Genomic DNA, 14687 nt, shown 5'->3' with positions numbered 1-14687 from the left:
AGGAGGTCAGGAAAACGATGTAAGTGGGAAGAGGTGAGAGCATTTTCATTTTCAAATTTAGGACACCTCCTCCCCACAACTGAGTGAGCTCAAGAATCACTGGGTGGAAATGTGCACCCCAATACCTACACAAGATAACCCAAACATCAAACCCATCATAGAAACATAGAAACATAGAAAAAGACGGCAGATAAGGGCCGCGGCCCATCTAGTCTGCCCACCCCAATGACCCTCCCCTATTTATCTCTGTGCAGAGATCCCACGTGACGATCCCATTTCTTCTTAAAATCAGGCACGCTGCTTGCCTCGATCACCTGAAGTGGAAGTCTATTCCAGCGATCAACCACTCTTTCGGTGAAAAGTATTTCCTGGTGTCGCCGTGCAATTTCCCGTCCCTGATTTTCCATGGATGTCCATTCACCCATTTTCTCGAGCTTGTAAATTCTTAACATTATATGTTAATGTCTTTTTGTAACCTGCTTAGAATCCAGAATGATATAAATAGGATATAAATGTCTTGAATAGAATTATGTAATAATGATCAATTGATCTTACATTTCCCTTCAGTTAGAAGGTATTGAATACAAAAAAATAGCTACATGGAATTCCCTTCCTTTGTATATATTAGATTAGAAGCTTATTATTTACCTTTCAATAATTGAATATGTATGTATTTATTTGCTTGTAAATTGGATTAGTACTTAGTCTTTAATTCATTTGTATTTTATCCGGTATAACTGTATTTCCTAGTAATGACTATTGGGTTATTCCATGTCAAGTGATCAAGGGCTCCCTGCATGACCATCATGGATTTTGATGAAACTTCATATGCAGAGTCCACCATATCTCAAACGAACTTTGGTAAAGTTTTAGTTTCGCCTGTGGAATATTCGTGGAGATATAGCCATTTGTTTGACCCCATACTGCAATGACATACAGTACGACAGTGACATTCTGACAACTTTGAGACACAATATCTCACGAGCTATGTTTCCAAAAAAACTGAAACTTAGTTACCCTGCACAACTTTTGGAGCTCTATTCAGTGCTACCAATAATAATTTTTGTCGAGCACTGAGTGAATGGCTGAATTGCAGTAAACTTGGCCGAAAAAATTAGTGCTCCAAAAAAAGTCAAAGTTTGACATTACTTAGCTCCCACAATAATTGAGTAATAAATGCGAAATTTGGCGCATAATGTCTCAGTACAACGTTGTTTTCAAAAGTACAATTTCAACCTCCAAGCTTTTTCCATTAGTTTACAAATTAAGTGTAAAGTTGCTAATTTGTGTAAAAAGGCCAAAAATAGGGTATTTTCAGCCTGCTTTTACAGAAAAATACCTTTTAGAAACTCTTTCAAATCAGTCTCATTAGAAAGAGCATATTTCAAACCCCCTAGAAAAGTGGACTTCATTTTTCAACGCAGGTTAACAATGCCCGAAAAAGGGGGACAAAGTTGGGAGATGTCACCATGGCAACGGCCTATGTTTCAACTTACAATTATGTCACTTTTCACACTGTTTTTCCCTGTTTATTTTTACTCAAGCTTTGGGTACAATTATAGTGTTCTTAATTAATGATTATTCCTAACTAGAAATTGAGATGATAATTTTGTTGCATGCAGATCACAAATTACAACTTGTTTTCTTTTTCAGATCCACATTATTATTAATTCAGTTTAAAATGGATGCCAACTAATCGATGCCAACAAAGTGGACTTCACTTCGGCTTGGGAACCATATAAGATACCCAATTTAGGCTTGGGAACCTAGGATAAGACACCCTAATCATTGGCTTTGGAACCAGAAAGATACCAACAAAAGGCTTTGGAACCTTGACAAAGAAACCAAATGCGAGGCTTGGGAACCTGGATGAAGTGGCCCACCCGCAACGTCTCCCAACTTTGTCCCCCTTTTCAGCCATTGTTAACCTGCGTTGAAAAATGAAGTCCACTTTTCTAGGGGGTTTGAAATATGCTCTTTCTAATGAGACTGATTTGAAAGAGTTTCTAAAAGGTATTTTTCTGTAAAAGCAGGCTGAAAATACCCTATTTTTGGCCTTTTTACACAAATTAGCAACTTTACACTTAATTTGTAAACTAATGGAAAGAGCTTGGAGGTTGAAATTGTACTTTTGAAAACAACTTTGTACTGAGACATGCGCCAAATTTCGCATTTATTACTCAATTATTGTGGGAGATAAGTAATGTCAAACTTTGACTTTTTTTGGAGCACTAATTTTTTCGGCCAAGTTTACTGTAATTCAGTCATTCACTCAGTGCTCGACAAAAATTATTATTGGTAGCACTGAATAGAGCTCCAAAAGTTGTGCAAGGTAGCTAAGTTTCAGTTTTTTTGGAAACACAGCTCGGGAGATATTGTGTCTCAAAGTTGTCAGAATGTCATTGTCGTACTGTATTTCATTGTGGTATGGGGTCAAACAAATGGCTATATCTCCACAAATATTCCACAGGTGAAACTAAAACTTTACCAAAGTTCGTTTGAGACATGGTGGACTCTGCATATGAAGTTTCATCAAAATCCGTGATGGTCATGCAGGGCACTTTCCAAGAATCTGATCACTTGACATGGAATGACCCTATTCTCTGTATTGTAATCTGCATATAATCAATTTATGGTAATTTGCAGTATATATTCTGTTGTATTGTTGTATACACTGTAATTGTATTGATCTTGTTCTTTCTGTGTGTTATTCCATATATTGCCTCAGACCATTCTACTAGGAGTCATATCATATAATTCAGGATCCTGCTGTAAACAGGTTGCTTCCTAATGCAGCACCTTCATGCAGTTCCGCTGTGTATTCTTTTCTTTTCAAGTTCAATGATGAGAAGAAGCTGATGAACTTTCATCAGAACCTACAGGATATTACAGATGATCAGCTAAGTCTGGCATCCATCCACTATATGAGGTCCCACTATCAAGAGGCCATTGAGATTTACAAGCGTATCCTACAAGAAAACAGGTTTGCCTCTCACATGTATTTCTTTATTATTTTTTTTTTTTAACTTATTTTTATTATGATTTTACAAATAATTTATGCAACTTACAGCAATAACAATAGTATATTCAACATAGAACCTACCAAAAATCCCCTACTCTCTCACCCTTTAAATTATACAGAAACTAAATAAAATAAAACCAAGAAAAATATAAATAAAATTAAAGAGAAAAGACAATTTTCAAAAATCCTAACATAAAGCAATGCCATAATTTGTGCATATTGATACCAAACCAAAAATGGTACCCAGTGTATGCAAGAGTCTATCGATGTTATGAGCATCTGTGTGCATAAGGATACAGACGCCCAGACATACATTATTCTTTGATGTGATTGGTCTCTGGCTTCTTTGTCCCATTCAAGTAGCATATCTTCTTGATAAACAATCCAGTCTGGCTGGATGCTTAATGTATGTGAATTCTGTGCAGGAGCATTTAGCTGGGGCTAGTGTTCATCTAAGTACAAGACCTTAGCACATCTTTAGAATCTCAGGTCTGTTAATCATTGATACTTTATATGTAATTTTCTGAGGATGTCTGCATTGACACGTCCCAAGGTCAGATATAACTGATATGATCTCCCATAGGTCCTTGCTGATATTGGTAAAGCCAGCAAGTTAAGGCTGGGCTGACAATAAGATTTGCCTCTTTGTGGATGATACCAAAGTCTGCAATAGAGTAGACACCTCCATGGTATGGATAACATGAGGAAGATCCTAGCGAAACTTGAGGAATGGTCCAAAATTTGTAAGAAATGCAGGGCCATGCATTTGGGCTGTAAAAACCTGAAAGAATGGTACAGTTTAGGGGGTGAAGTACTTTTGTGCGTGAAAGAGGAACAGAACTTGGATGTGATAGTATGTGATGATTTTAAAGTGGCCAAACAGGTTGAAAAGGTGACAGCAAAATCTAGAAGGATGCTTGGGTATATAGGGAGAGGAATGGCCAGCAGGAAAAAGGAGGTAGTGATGTTTTTTGTGAGACCTCATTTAGAATATTGTGTACAATTCTGGAGACTGCACCTTCAAAAAGATATAAACAAGATAGAGTCGGTCCAGAGGAACTAAAGGCTACTTAAAATGGTTGATGGTCTTTGTCATAAGGCATATGGGGAGATACTTTAAGATATGTATACTTTGGAGTCAAGGCAGGAGAGGAAGATATGATAGAGATGTTTACCTACATGGCATAAATGCGCATGAGGAAACTCTGGAATGAGGAGCATAGGATGAAGCTGAAAAGAGATAGATTCAGAAGTAATCTCAGAAAATACTTTTTCTTTATCGTCCTTCCAGACCGGCACAAATGGATGGGTTTATGCCAGCTGGTGGAGACTGAGAATATATTGAATTCTTACAGTACAAGTGGGCTGTGCAGTCCCTCATCGAATCAGTCTGTTCTCAGTCTCCAGCAGGTAGAGTGATAAGCCTGTTCAGTTTTTATCTAGGCCTTTCCTTAGGCACTTTTGGAGAGGAGAGGCAGGGGCCTTTCTGGTCTGGTTTTGTCTGGACTGAGCTTGGACTTGTAGGAGTCCAGTCCAACCTCAGGGGTGTCACACTGAGGCGGCTGAGTCCTTCCCTCCTTTCTCTCACCTCCTCATTTTTGCGTTAGAGGTGCCTCAGCTGTACATTTTGCCAGGGAGCAAAGACTACAGCTTTGAGAGCCAGTGAGGTCTGCTCCTTTAAATTTTTATTGACAAAAAAACCCATTTGAGGCAGAGCCATTAAGTTTTATTTGTGCCGGTCTGAAGGGAAGTTTCATTCATTAATTTTTCTCCCTTCTAGCTGAATTAAACCTTCCTCGTGGTTCACAATGAGCACTTCTCGGTCGAAAAAGTGCTCAGTGTGCTTCAGCCGAGGTCTTAGAGAAGCTGGTATCTGTTATTTTTGCTTGCAGCCATGCAAAGGAAAACCCTCATTGGGGTCCAGTAGGAGGTTTTCCCCAGCAGCTTTGACGAGTAGCTCGGCCATCTGCGGAGGGGATGCCTAGGATTTCCCAATCGCCCACAGCTCTGGGGCTTTCCCAGGCATTGTGGCTTTTACCGACACTGGGGATTCCCTTGCTGTCGCATTGGGGTTTTCTGGGGATTCCCTTTTTGCTGCTGGCTATTTTCAGGCCTCTTCAGTGATTTCAACCTCGGGAAAGGTTTTTCTTTGGAATGCGATCTCATGATTTTTCTTCTTTTTGCCATTTTTTTCTTTTTCTGGGGAGTGTAAATAGTTATTGTGGAGCCGCAGCATCTGATTCGTCTGGTATAGCTGGCAAACTGGGGACCCAGTTTTGGTTGCCTGTTCCGATCTTTCTCCAACAGTTGAGTTTTCATTAAAAAAACCAAAACAACTATTGTTGTTTGGAGTTCCTGTGCTGGTATGTTTGTCTTGTTCCTGCTTGACTATTCGTCAGACTAATTCTATGAGGGACTGCATAGCCCACTTGTAGTTTAAGAATTGAATGTGTTCTCAGTGTCCACCTGCTGGCAGAGGAGCGTAAACCTACCCATCTGCCATCCATCTGTGCCAGTCTGGAGAGACTAAAAGAAAGAAAATTAGCAGGTAGTAAGACCAAATTTCAACTTCACGAAGAGGGTGATGAATACTTGGATTGGCTTCCTGGTGGGGGGTTGAGGTAGTGGAGACAAAAAGAGTATCTGAATTTAAGAAAGCTTGGAACAAGTATGCTGGATTTCTTTGTCTTTGTCAAACTCCCTAACATAATATGTTGGATTTCTAAGGGAGAAGAGTTGAGAGTAGATGGCATGATTAGGCAGAGTAGATAGGCCATATGGTCTTTATCTACCTTCATTTTTCTCTGTATAAAAATACATCAAACTCATTATTTCCTAATTATTTTACTATTAGGTATGATTTTCATATGACTTATTTAACTACAAGTTAATTTTTAATAGGGGTGGGAGCCTGCTTTCAGAATATCACTGTTTAAATTGTCCTTAAATTGACAGAAGTCAAAATGTGAATGGTATATGAAATCTTTTTCCGTAGCAACAGCAGCAGATGAATCCAGAGACCAATGGGATAGCCGACATCTACCAGCAGAAACTGATTAATAGGTGGTCCTATTGGCTGGGACTCCTCCTGTATCTACAGTATTTTCTATCTCCCAGCAGGTTATGGTTGCTATTCATCTAGCTCCTGGATTCTGGCTGTGGCTAGAACATTATTTTCTCCTGTTGAGGCTTTCTCTTCAGTGAGCTGCCAATTCTATTTCTCCTGTTGAGATTTTCTCTTCAGTGAGACAGGGGTGTTCAGCTGAATGATGCCAGCTTTAGGGGTTACACCTGGGCTCCCCCAGGTCCCTGCCTCACCCTCCCTCCAGTGATAGAGGGGTTAACTGGGTCTCTACTTTTTTCTTCTTTCCCTTAAAAAAAAAAAAAGGAGACCATTTGCTATTTGTGATTATGCCTTCTCAGGGATGCTCAACCGGTGTCTACCGGCGTCTGCCAGCCCTATAAGCCAGGTTGTGAGTATTCCTTTTTTGCATTGCATCTGCGGGTTCCATTATTTTGCGATTGTCTTAGACCTACGGGTTTTGTTGTTGGTCTTATGCTTGTTCTGGAGTACCTGCAGCTGTGCGGTCGCATGCCTTTCCAAATAGCTAACTTATTCCTCAACATCTAAGCCTTGTTGGGCAGTGAAAACTGTGCAGTATGGGGAGTTTATAATTTGAATGTGTGGATGTTTCAGTAAAGGCCTCCTGTTTGGTATCTTGGGCACAGTTGTTCAAAACAGTGCTTTCCCGCATGCGGGAGCCACTAGCTTATTCTAGTGCATGGGCGGGAGAGTCCTGGCTTTTGCGGCCTGTTCACTGGGGCTGTCCTGTGCACAGCAGGTGCCGCGGCTGTGTTCAAGCCGCCAAGATTGACGCGGTTGTGGAGCCAGTGCTTTTCAATGAGCGGGTGGCTCACGCTTGTGCTCCGACGCTGGCGGCGGTGCCACGGCGTTCTTAGCGCCTGTTTCAGCTGCGTCCTTATCTCCGTGCCTCCCCGTTCTCCCGGTTCTGGTCCTGGTTGCGTCGGTGGGTTGCAGCTGCAGTTGCTGTTCACGTGGCGGTTGGACTCACTCCCGAGGTGATTCTTTGTGGTATGGGAGCCATCCTGCCTTGCCTGAGGGCGCTGGAGAGGGAGACCATTATGTGATTGGTTCCTCGGTTGCAGCTTGTTCCGGCACTAGGTCAGCAGGAGGTGCTTTGCCGCTGGGATGGTCAGCGGCGGGGGAGGGATACCGGGTCTTGGTTCGGATCTCTCCTCCTACCTCCCGGGGTCCCGGTATGGTGAGAATTATGACTTTTGTCTGTTTCCTCTTCTTTGCGCCTTGGGGCGGCGCTGCTGGTATCAGGTGGCGCTGTTTGAAATATGTCCTTGTAATATGTATGTATATTATATTGCTGAAGAGTTTAAGTGATATTATACACTTATTGTAAGATAATAAAATGGATAAAGAATTGGGAAAAAAAACAAAAAAAAAACCCCACAACTTTCCTTGTACTTGAGTGCTAGGTTTCCTGTTGGGGCTGCACTCTCCTGGTAATGTGGGGTTGCCTGGTGGCACCTTGACTTTTCAAGTGGGCAGGACTAGGTTTTGTTTGTGTCTGGAACAACGCAGGGTCCTGTGTTTTTCGGGCTACTCAACAGCCTTGTGCGGCTATCGTCTTCTCCTGACGTATGTTAATCAGCTCCCCTATTTTTCCCTCATGTTCTACTTCGCTGTGTGGAATCTCCTCTTGCTCTTCTGTCCGGCATGTTTTTACAGGACGGGAAGTTGGTTTCGATAGTCTTTCTCACCTTCATATCTGAGCATGGACTGTCTCGAGTTGGTTGACCGATGCAGCGCTTTCGCAAACATACATAGTGGTGGTAGTAACATCTTCTCCATCCTGGACGATTTGCTCGGGCGTTCCAACTCTTTATATTCAGGGGCGATCTCCTGGACCTAGACCTCCTGGCCTCATCTCGGAATGCAAGGCTTCCTAGCTTCCTCGACAGACGCGAGGTCTGGCGGTCAGAGGGGGTAGCAGCGTTGCTTCTTTCTCGTCTCTGGTTTCTCTTTTCTGGTATTTTCCCCTGGCTAATAATTGGATGGATTTGCCATCTCAAGCTCGCTTTCAGGGCTCCGTAATTGGAGTGGCTCTGGCTTGGCTGCGCCATCCTTGCTATGCGGATCTGTTGAGTCTTTCGACGGCCGATTTGTTGAGATTCCTGGTATCTCCGGATTTACTCTCCTAGGGTTCGACCACATAGCTATTTGTCCTACTTTGATGTTACGACCTGGCTTTCGCACAGTCATAGCTGCCTTGTATGGGTTATGTTTTCTTCTCTTCTCCAGGCGATCCTGATGTATTCTCCTGTGGCTTCTGCTTCCTTTTGGAGGCTTTTCCTTTCATGGCTTCTTCTCCACGTTTGCACACTTCCTGAGTTCTATGTTTTATCTTCTTTCTTTTTTGGCACAAGCGTATTGCCAGGGGCTTGGCGTTCATTTCCCGTCATATTCAAGTGACAATCTTCGAGTTTTCCATGGGCTGTGTATCTCGCTCTTCGCTTACTTTTCAGCTTCGTGTAGTTCTGTTCCTCCACGGAGAACAGGATCTTCGTGCACCTCTTCAGCAACCCTGTCCGGAGTCCGGTCTTAGGGTACTTCTTTGCAGTTGCATGCTGGATTCGTTTCGATCTTGTCTTTTGAGACTCAAAAAGGCTGTGCCATTCAACATGGTGTTCCTTGTGGTCATGGCTTCCGCTCGATGGTTTTCTGAGTTGCTGGCCTTTTAAGGCGGGGATTCTTATTTCTGATCTGCAAATTCTGAGGTGTCGGTTCGGGCGGTACCTCAATTTCTTTCTAAGGATGTCATCCTTTCTTTGATGCCGCTCTCGCTTTTCCTTCCTTTTTGCTGGGAGGATTACTGGGGTGGCGAGTTTTATTCTTTGCTGCGGTTTTTTGAATGTGTGTAGCATTCTCCGCACTCTGTCGGCTTCTCACGTGTTTTGGGTCATTTGGTTTACCTCTTTGTATTCTTCAGGGGATGCGACATACGTAGGGTAGCATCCCCAGCCTCCCTTACTCACTGGGGGGGGACCTTCTTTCCGCTTCCTTGATGGCAGGGAAGCGGTTGGTGGATGAACTTCATGTCCCTTCAGCCGGAGCAATGGCGGCTACTTGGACTCAGTCCAGAAGTTTTTTCCTTGGAGGTGTTTTGTCCTGCGGTTTCTTGGTCTTCCGAGAGTGCTTTATCTCAGCATTGCTGGCTGGATGAGGGGGCACCTGCGGAGGATGCGTTTAGTGTTTCGGTTGTTGCGGAGGCGGCATTTGCTTCCCACCCAGATTGAGGATTGCTTTGCTACATCCCATTGGTCTCTGGATTCATCTGCTGCTGTTGCTAAGGAAGGAAAAATTATGTTCTTACCTGTTAATTTTCTTTCCTTTAGACGCAGCAGATGAATCCAGAGCCCCAACCTTTCTGGATTTTGACTGTTGGTTTTTCTTTTGCATCTTTCACGGTTTGTTGTTATTGTCGGTGGTATTGTGTATTATTACCTTTTTAATTTTGTTATGGGAAAGAAGTTTTTTTACGTGCTATACCTGTTGATGGTTACAAATGCTTGGGCAAGGAGCTATACTGGAGATGCAGGAGGAGTCCCAGCCAATAGGACCACCTGTTAATCAGTTTCTCTATCTCCGCCTGCTGGTAGATGTGGGCTATCCCATTGGTCTCTGGATTCATCTGCTGCGTCTAAAGGAAAGAAAATTAACAGGTAAGAACATAATTTTTCCTTATTTGTTTGTATTTAATCATGTCATTTTTGAATTTCTGAAGCCAAGACAGTGGCATAAATTAACACAGTATTTAGAAGCTTTTGCTAAACTGTGGCTTGGCTTAATATTTACATATCTTACAGTGTTTCATATGTTCATATGTACCCTTTGCTTGGTAAGCAATGTTTGGATATTGTAAATGGCTATCCATCTCTTCTCTCCATGCAGGGAATTCATGGCTCTTAATGTCTATGTAGCACTGTGTTATTACAAACTGGATTACTATGATGTTTCCCAAGAGGTCCTTGCTGTTTACCTTCAGCAGATTCCTGACAGCACCATTGCTCTCAATCTCAAAGCCTGTAACCATTTCCGACTTTACAATGGCAAAGCAGCAGAGGTACCGAATAGTAGGGAATTTTTAATTGTGTTATTTGACAATATATTGTATTGGTTGGAAAGAATAAATCAAAGGAATTATTGCATGCATCTATGTCATTAATGGCTAGAGTCAACTTGTTTTTTTAAAAATTCTTGTTGATGTCTTCTTTCATTTTCACCCAAATATATATATATAAATATATATAGTGACGGGGCTGAGGTCTGCTTAGAATGCCAGAGACCCAGCTTCCGCTGTAGGCGCAAGGCCCAGTACTCCCTGGAGGACCTCACAATGGCAACAAAGGAAGGAGAAAATAAAGGCTGTCCAGAAATAAGTCATAGTTCAAATATTTATTCCCCAGTTCAATTTGCATTGGATTATTCTTACAGTCCCTTGGGCTAACCCTTATTTGGGCTCACTCAGTTCAAAACACAGTTCACTGCTTAAACATGTTGAAATAATCAAAAATTTTCCTCAAAACGAGCTTTCACTTATACAAAGTTCAGCTGCCACTTTAGCTCAGTCTCTGCAGTTTTCTGGTTCTAAGCACCAATGTTAGGAGCCCTTGGCCACCCTGTTACAGCCCCTTTTCTTTTCCTTAGGCTTCAGTTAAACACATTTCTGGAAGTTTTTCACCTGACTCCCTGAACTACATATTCCCCCACTGACCAGTCTTTAACCCTGGGCAGGCGATAGGGGAACCAGTCCAACCTTTATGATTTTGATGATCTAAATCCCTCCCATAGTTCCCACTGTCATGTATTCTAGAATGTCAGGGCTCTGAATTACATTAAGTGTTCCTTCCCTTCTACATGTTAGCCATCTTTAGCCCATCCCCCTTCCACTATGCTTCAATAGCACAAAGGGATCCTGGCTTTACCGTTCCTAGTATCAAAGCCACACATTCAACAAACATTCATTCATAAGGACACTATTGCTTCATTACAGTCTCTTAGACCACCTTCTGTTAGCCAATAAATTTGCACTACCTTCCCCATAGTATTTTACTCACTCATGCTTTCCTCAGTCATACGCTCCACTGCTTCTGGGCTCTACTTCATTTCATTATCACTCTCCCTTCTCTCAAAGGAATCTTCCTCTATTTCCATGAATGGTTCCTCCCACTCTGCAGTAGGGAACAGACTGTTCTCCTAAGCAGTTTCTGAACACATTTGCTCTAACTGCCCCCTTCTCCAAGCTGGCTTCTGCCTGGAGAATAAATTATTGTCACCGTTGCTGTGCCATGGAGCAAAATGCTTGCGATAGGTAGTGGAGCTGAGCTCCTGGCCAGATGCTGTCTGTTGTCTGATGAACTTCCTTCCTTCCTTCCAAGTTCCTGATTGCCTCCTCGTGTTCTCAGCTGGGCTTAATTTATCTAGCTGTGCCTTTACCTTTTCTTTGTCTCCCTAGGCAACCTCTGTCTGTTCTCTGAGCAAGATGTGCCTTTCTTTCCCTCCCCTTTCTTTAACCCTTGCTGTGGCAGATTGTTTAACTAGGGGTTTAGCCTGAGTACTTTCAGTGTATTTGTAAAAGGAATGATAGGAGAGTGTAGCAGGAATCATGTTCTTCCCTGCAGTATTCCCTCTGATCTGCCCTCCCTGTCTTCTGGGGCTAGGAACAGACTTAGTGAGCAGGTTTCTGTTCTAAGTCATGGGGACATTTTCCTTACTGGTTGGGTATTGTCGCTCTGCTGGTATCGGGTTTTGGAATGGCTACCGGGCAGTGCGCAAAAATACAGTCTCTGGCGTGCCTTCACAGGTTGAAAGCCCTGCTGGTAGTGATAATATGAAGTGCACAATAAAAGTCAGAATAGCAAGGTGCTCCTCAAAACAATAAGGCTTTAATTCACAACAAAGCTTCACTCAGCAATGCTGCCAAAGTTCAAAAGTTCCAAACAAAACAAATCCAAACAGAAAATTTGTCTTGCACTAGACTGAACCAACCCTTTCCTCAAGGTAGGTGCAAACAGTCCTTAATCAGCTTTTCCACAAAGAAAAGAATAACAGGGAAACAATAGTGAAAAATTTGCACAGTCCTTAACTCAGTCATTCATCAAAGTTCATTGGTCCTAAAAAAGCACACCGGGTTTGCCTGGCTTCAATCAGGCTTCCCCTACCAACTTTAGTAAGCTGGCGGGGATGGGGAGTTGCCGAATCCACAATCAAAATTGCCAAACTGGCCCCAAGATCCCAACCACAAAAGATCTTCTGTGGATTTGCCCCACAAACCCTCTATCACTCTCAGTGGCAGAGTTTCTCACAAACAGGGAAAAAGAACAAAAATCAAATCCCAAATCAAAGTCCATAGAACAGGGCGCCGTTTCCCAGCAGTGAGTCTTGCAGTGCTCACTCGGCCAGCACAAGTCTCCTCATTCAAAACATCAAACAATTCAAAAAAGGTCAAAACAATCAAACTTAGCTTTCCTCCATAAACACCTCTTCAGGTTCCAGGGATGTGTCCATAACCTCCACTGCTTGTGGACAGACTGGCTGGTTCACTCCAGGGAAAACTTCTAAATCTTCCATTTCAATTTCATTTCCCTGCTTGAGTTCAGGAGCATGGTCCATGTGTCTCCTTGCTCTCCTGGCTCAGGACTGACTCTCCTAAATGTACCTGGCTCTATTTGCCTTGCTCTGAGCAAGCCATGCCTTAACCTTTGTGTGGGAAGGGCAAACTGTTGCTTCTGCTGAGCTTTCTCTTGTTGTCTAATTAGCCTCAGCAGGTGGGCGCTCAAAGGACTAGGAGCCTGTTTTCTGGGCTGTGTCTTACTGGGAGTTACTTTAGGTTCACTAGAACTGTTCTCCCCAAACTGCTCCCCCTCCTCCCAGGTTCCTGTTCTTGGGCACTCATCTTAGAATCAGAGCCTGAATGCATGCTTGTTGCAGAGCTGCTGCACTGGTCAGCTCTTGTCAGCTTTAGAGTTGAGTTCCTTAGTCTCCTATCTAGAACAAGACTAGCTTCAGGGCTGGGATTGTGACAGTATAAATCAGGTTCTGAACAGGGTCTTCCATGTCATGACAAGAAAAAACTTGCAACTCCAACACACATCCAGCTAAAGTAATGGCAACAAGAAAAAACATCTTCAAAGTAAGGTCCTTCAGAGTGCAGGATCTAAGGGGCTCAAATGGTGGATGAATCAATATCAAAAGCACCAGACTGAGAGCCCAAGCTGAAACCGAAGGGTGAACTGGAGGCCAGATCAACTTCACTGCCCTCAAGAAACAGATCATATCAGGAAGAGATGGCAAACCGCACAAAAGACCTCTAAAAGAAGACAAGGCTTCCACTTGAACTCTCAAGGAGCACAAGGCAAGTTCTTGCTTCAGGCCATCCTGCAAAAAAATCCAAAATATATAGTGACATGGAAGAGCCTGTTCAGACCCTGGTTTAAACCCAACCAGTAAGGAAAATATCCACATGCCTAAATTTTTTAGGAGAAATGGGTCTACACGTCTATTTTTTTTCCACCAGATAGTATGTTGGGTTCAATTTATAGATGATGTGTTTTGCTTTTGGAGGGGCTCTTTGAAGTCTTTCCAACAATTTTTGGTCTACATAAATGCTTGTCATCCTAAAATACAGTTCACAGCACAATGTTTTTGGATGCTCTGATTAAGAAGGGGGCTTTAGTACCTCATTCTCAAAACCTATGGACAGAAATATTATTTTTATTTTTTTCCAGCAAGCACCCTTTCTGCCTGAAGGCAAATATTCCCTTTGCTTAATTTTTCAGGTGTTGGAGGATCTGTTATACAGGTATGGATTTTAAAAATAAATCAGGAGAACATCAAAGCAAATTTGTGAACTCTGGTTATCCATCCTCCATTGTAAAGAATGCCTGCAGAAGGGTGCTTTATAACCCTAGAGAGCAGTTATTACAATATAAAGAACGCAGGGGGACAGAAAATATTATTCCATTTAGCTCCCATTTTTCCAGACTTTCAGCACAAATTCAGCACACGATGTGCCCACTTATGACTTTATTAAGAATTCATCATCTGCAAGATGATTTTTTTGTTTGAAAGGAACCAGAACTTGAGTGATATTTTGAACATAAGAAATGCTGCTGCTGGGTCAGACCAGTGGTCCATTGTGCCCAGCAGTCCGCTCATGTGACGGCCCTTAGGTCAAAGACCAGTACCCTAACTGAGACTGGTCTTACCTGCGCACCTTCTGGTTCAGTAGGAACTTGTCTAACTTTGTCTTGAATCCCTGGAGGGTGTTTTCCCCTATAACAGCCTCCGGAAGAGCATTCCAGTTTGCTACCATGCTCTGGGTGAAGAAGAACTTCCTTACATTTGTATGGAATCTATCCCCTAATGTGTTGAAATCTGAGTCAACTGAAATGAACAGTCATCAATGAGGACATTCTGCATGTGGACATTGTATGATGTGTATTAACCTTTATCTGTTTTTAAGTCCATTATTCTAATTTGTATTTTATCTATATCCCTTGTATTAGCTCACATTGTTGTGAACCGCCTAGAACTTTTTCGGTATGGCGGTATATAATAATAAAATTATTA

The 14687-nt window shown here is 42.5% G+C and overlaps 1 protein-coding gene across 2 annotated transcripts in view; it reads left to right on the top strand.

Annotated features, from left to right (window-relative positions):
• Positions 1-14687, top strand: part of TTC26 (tetratricopeptide repeat domain 26) — a 155477-nt gene that overhangs the window by 34891 nt on the left and 105899 nt on the right. For both annotated transcript variants that reach the window (XM_033933397.1, XM_033933396.1), the window contains exons 6-7: positions 2838-2983; positions 10008-10179. In XM_033933397.1, the coding sequence (XP_033789288.1) occupies positions 2838-2983; positions 10008-10179 (318 nt within the window). The remainder of the gene's footprint in view (positions 1-2837; positions 2984-10007; positions 10180-14687) is intronic.

This window comes from Geotrypetes seraphini, chromosome 2, assembly GCF_902459505.1.
Source record: "Geotrypetes seraphini chromosome 2, aGeoSer1.1, whole genome shotgun sequence".
Taxonomy (NCBI): Eukaryota; Metazoa; Chordata; class Amphibia; order Gymnophiona; family Dermophiidae; genus Geotrypetes; species Geotrypetes seraphini.
Note: the sequence above shows the minus strand (reverse complement) of the source record. Positions and strands in the feature narration are given on the sequence as shown.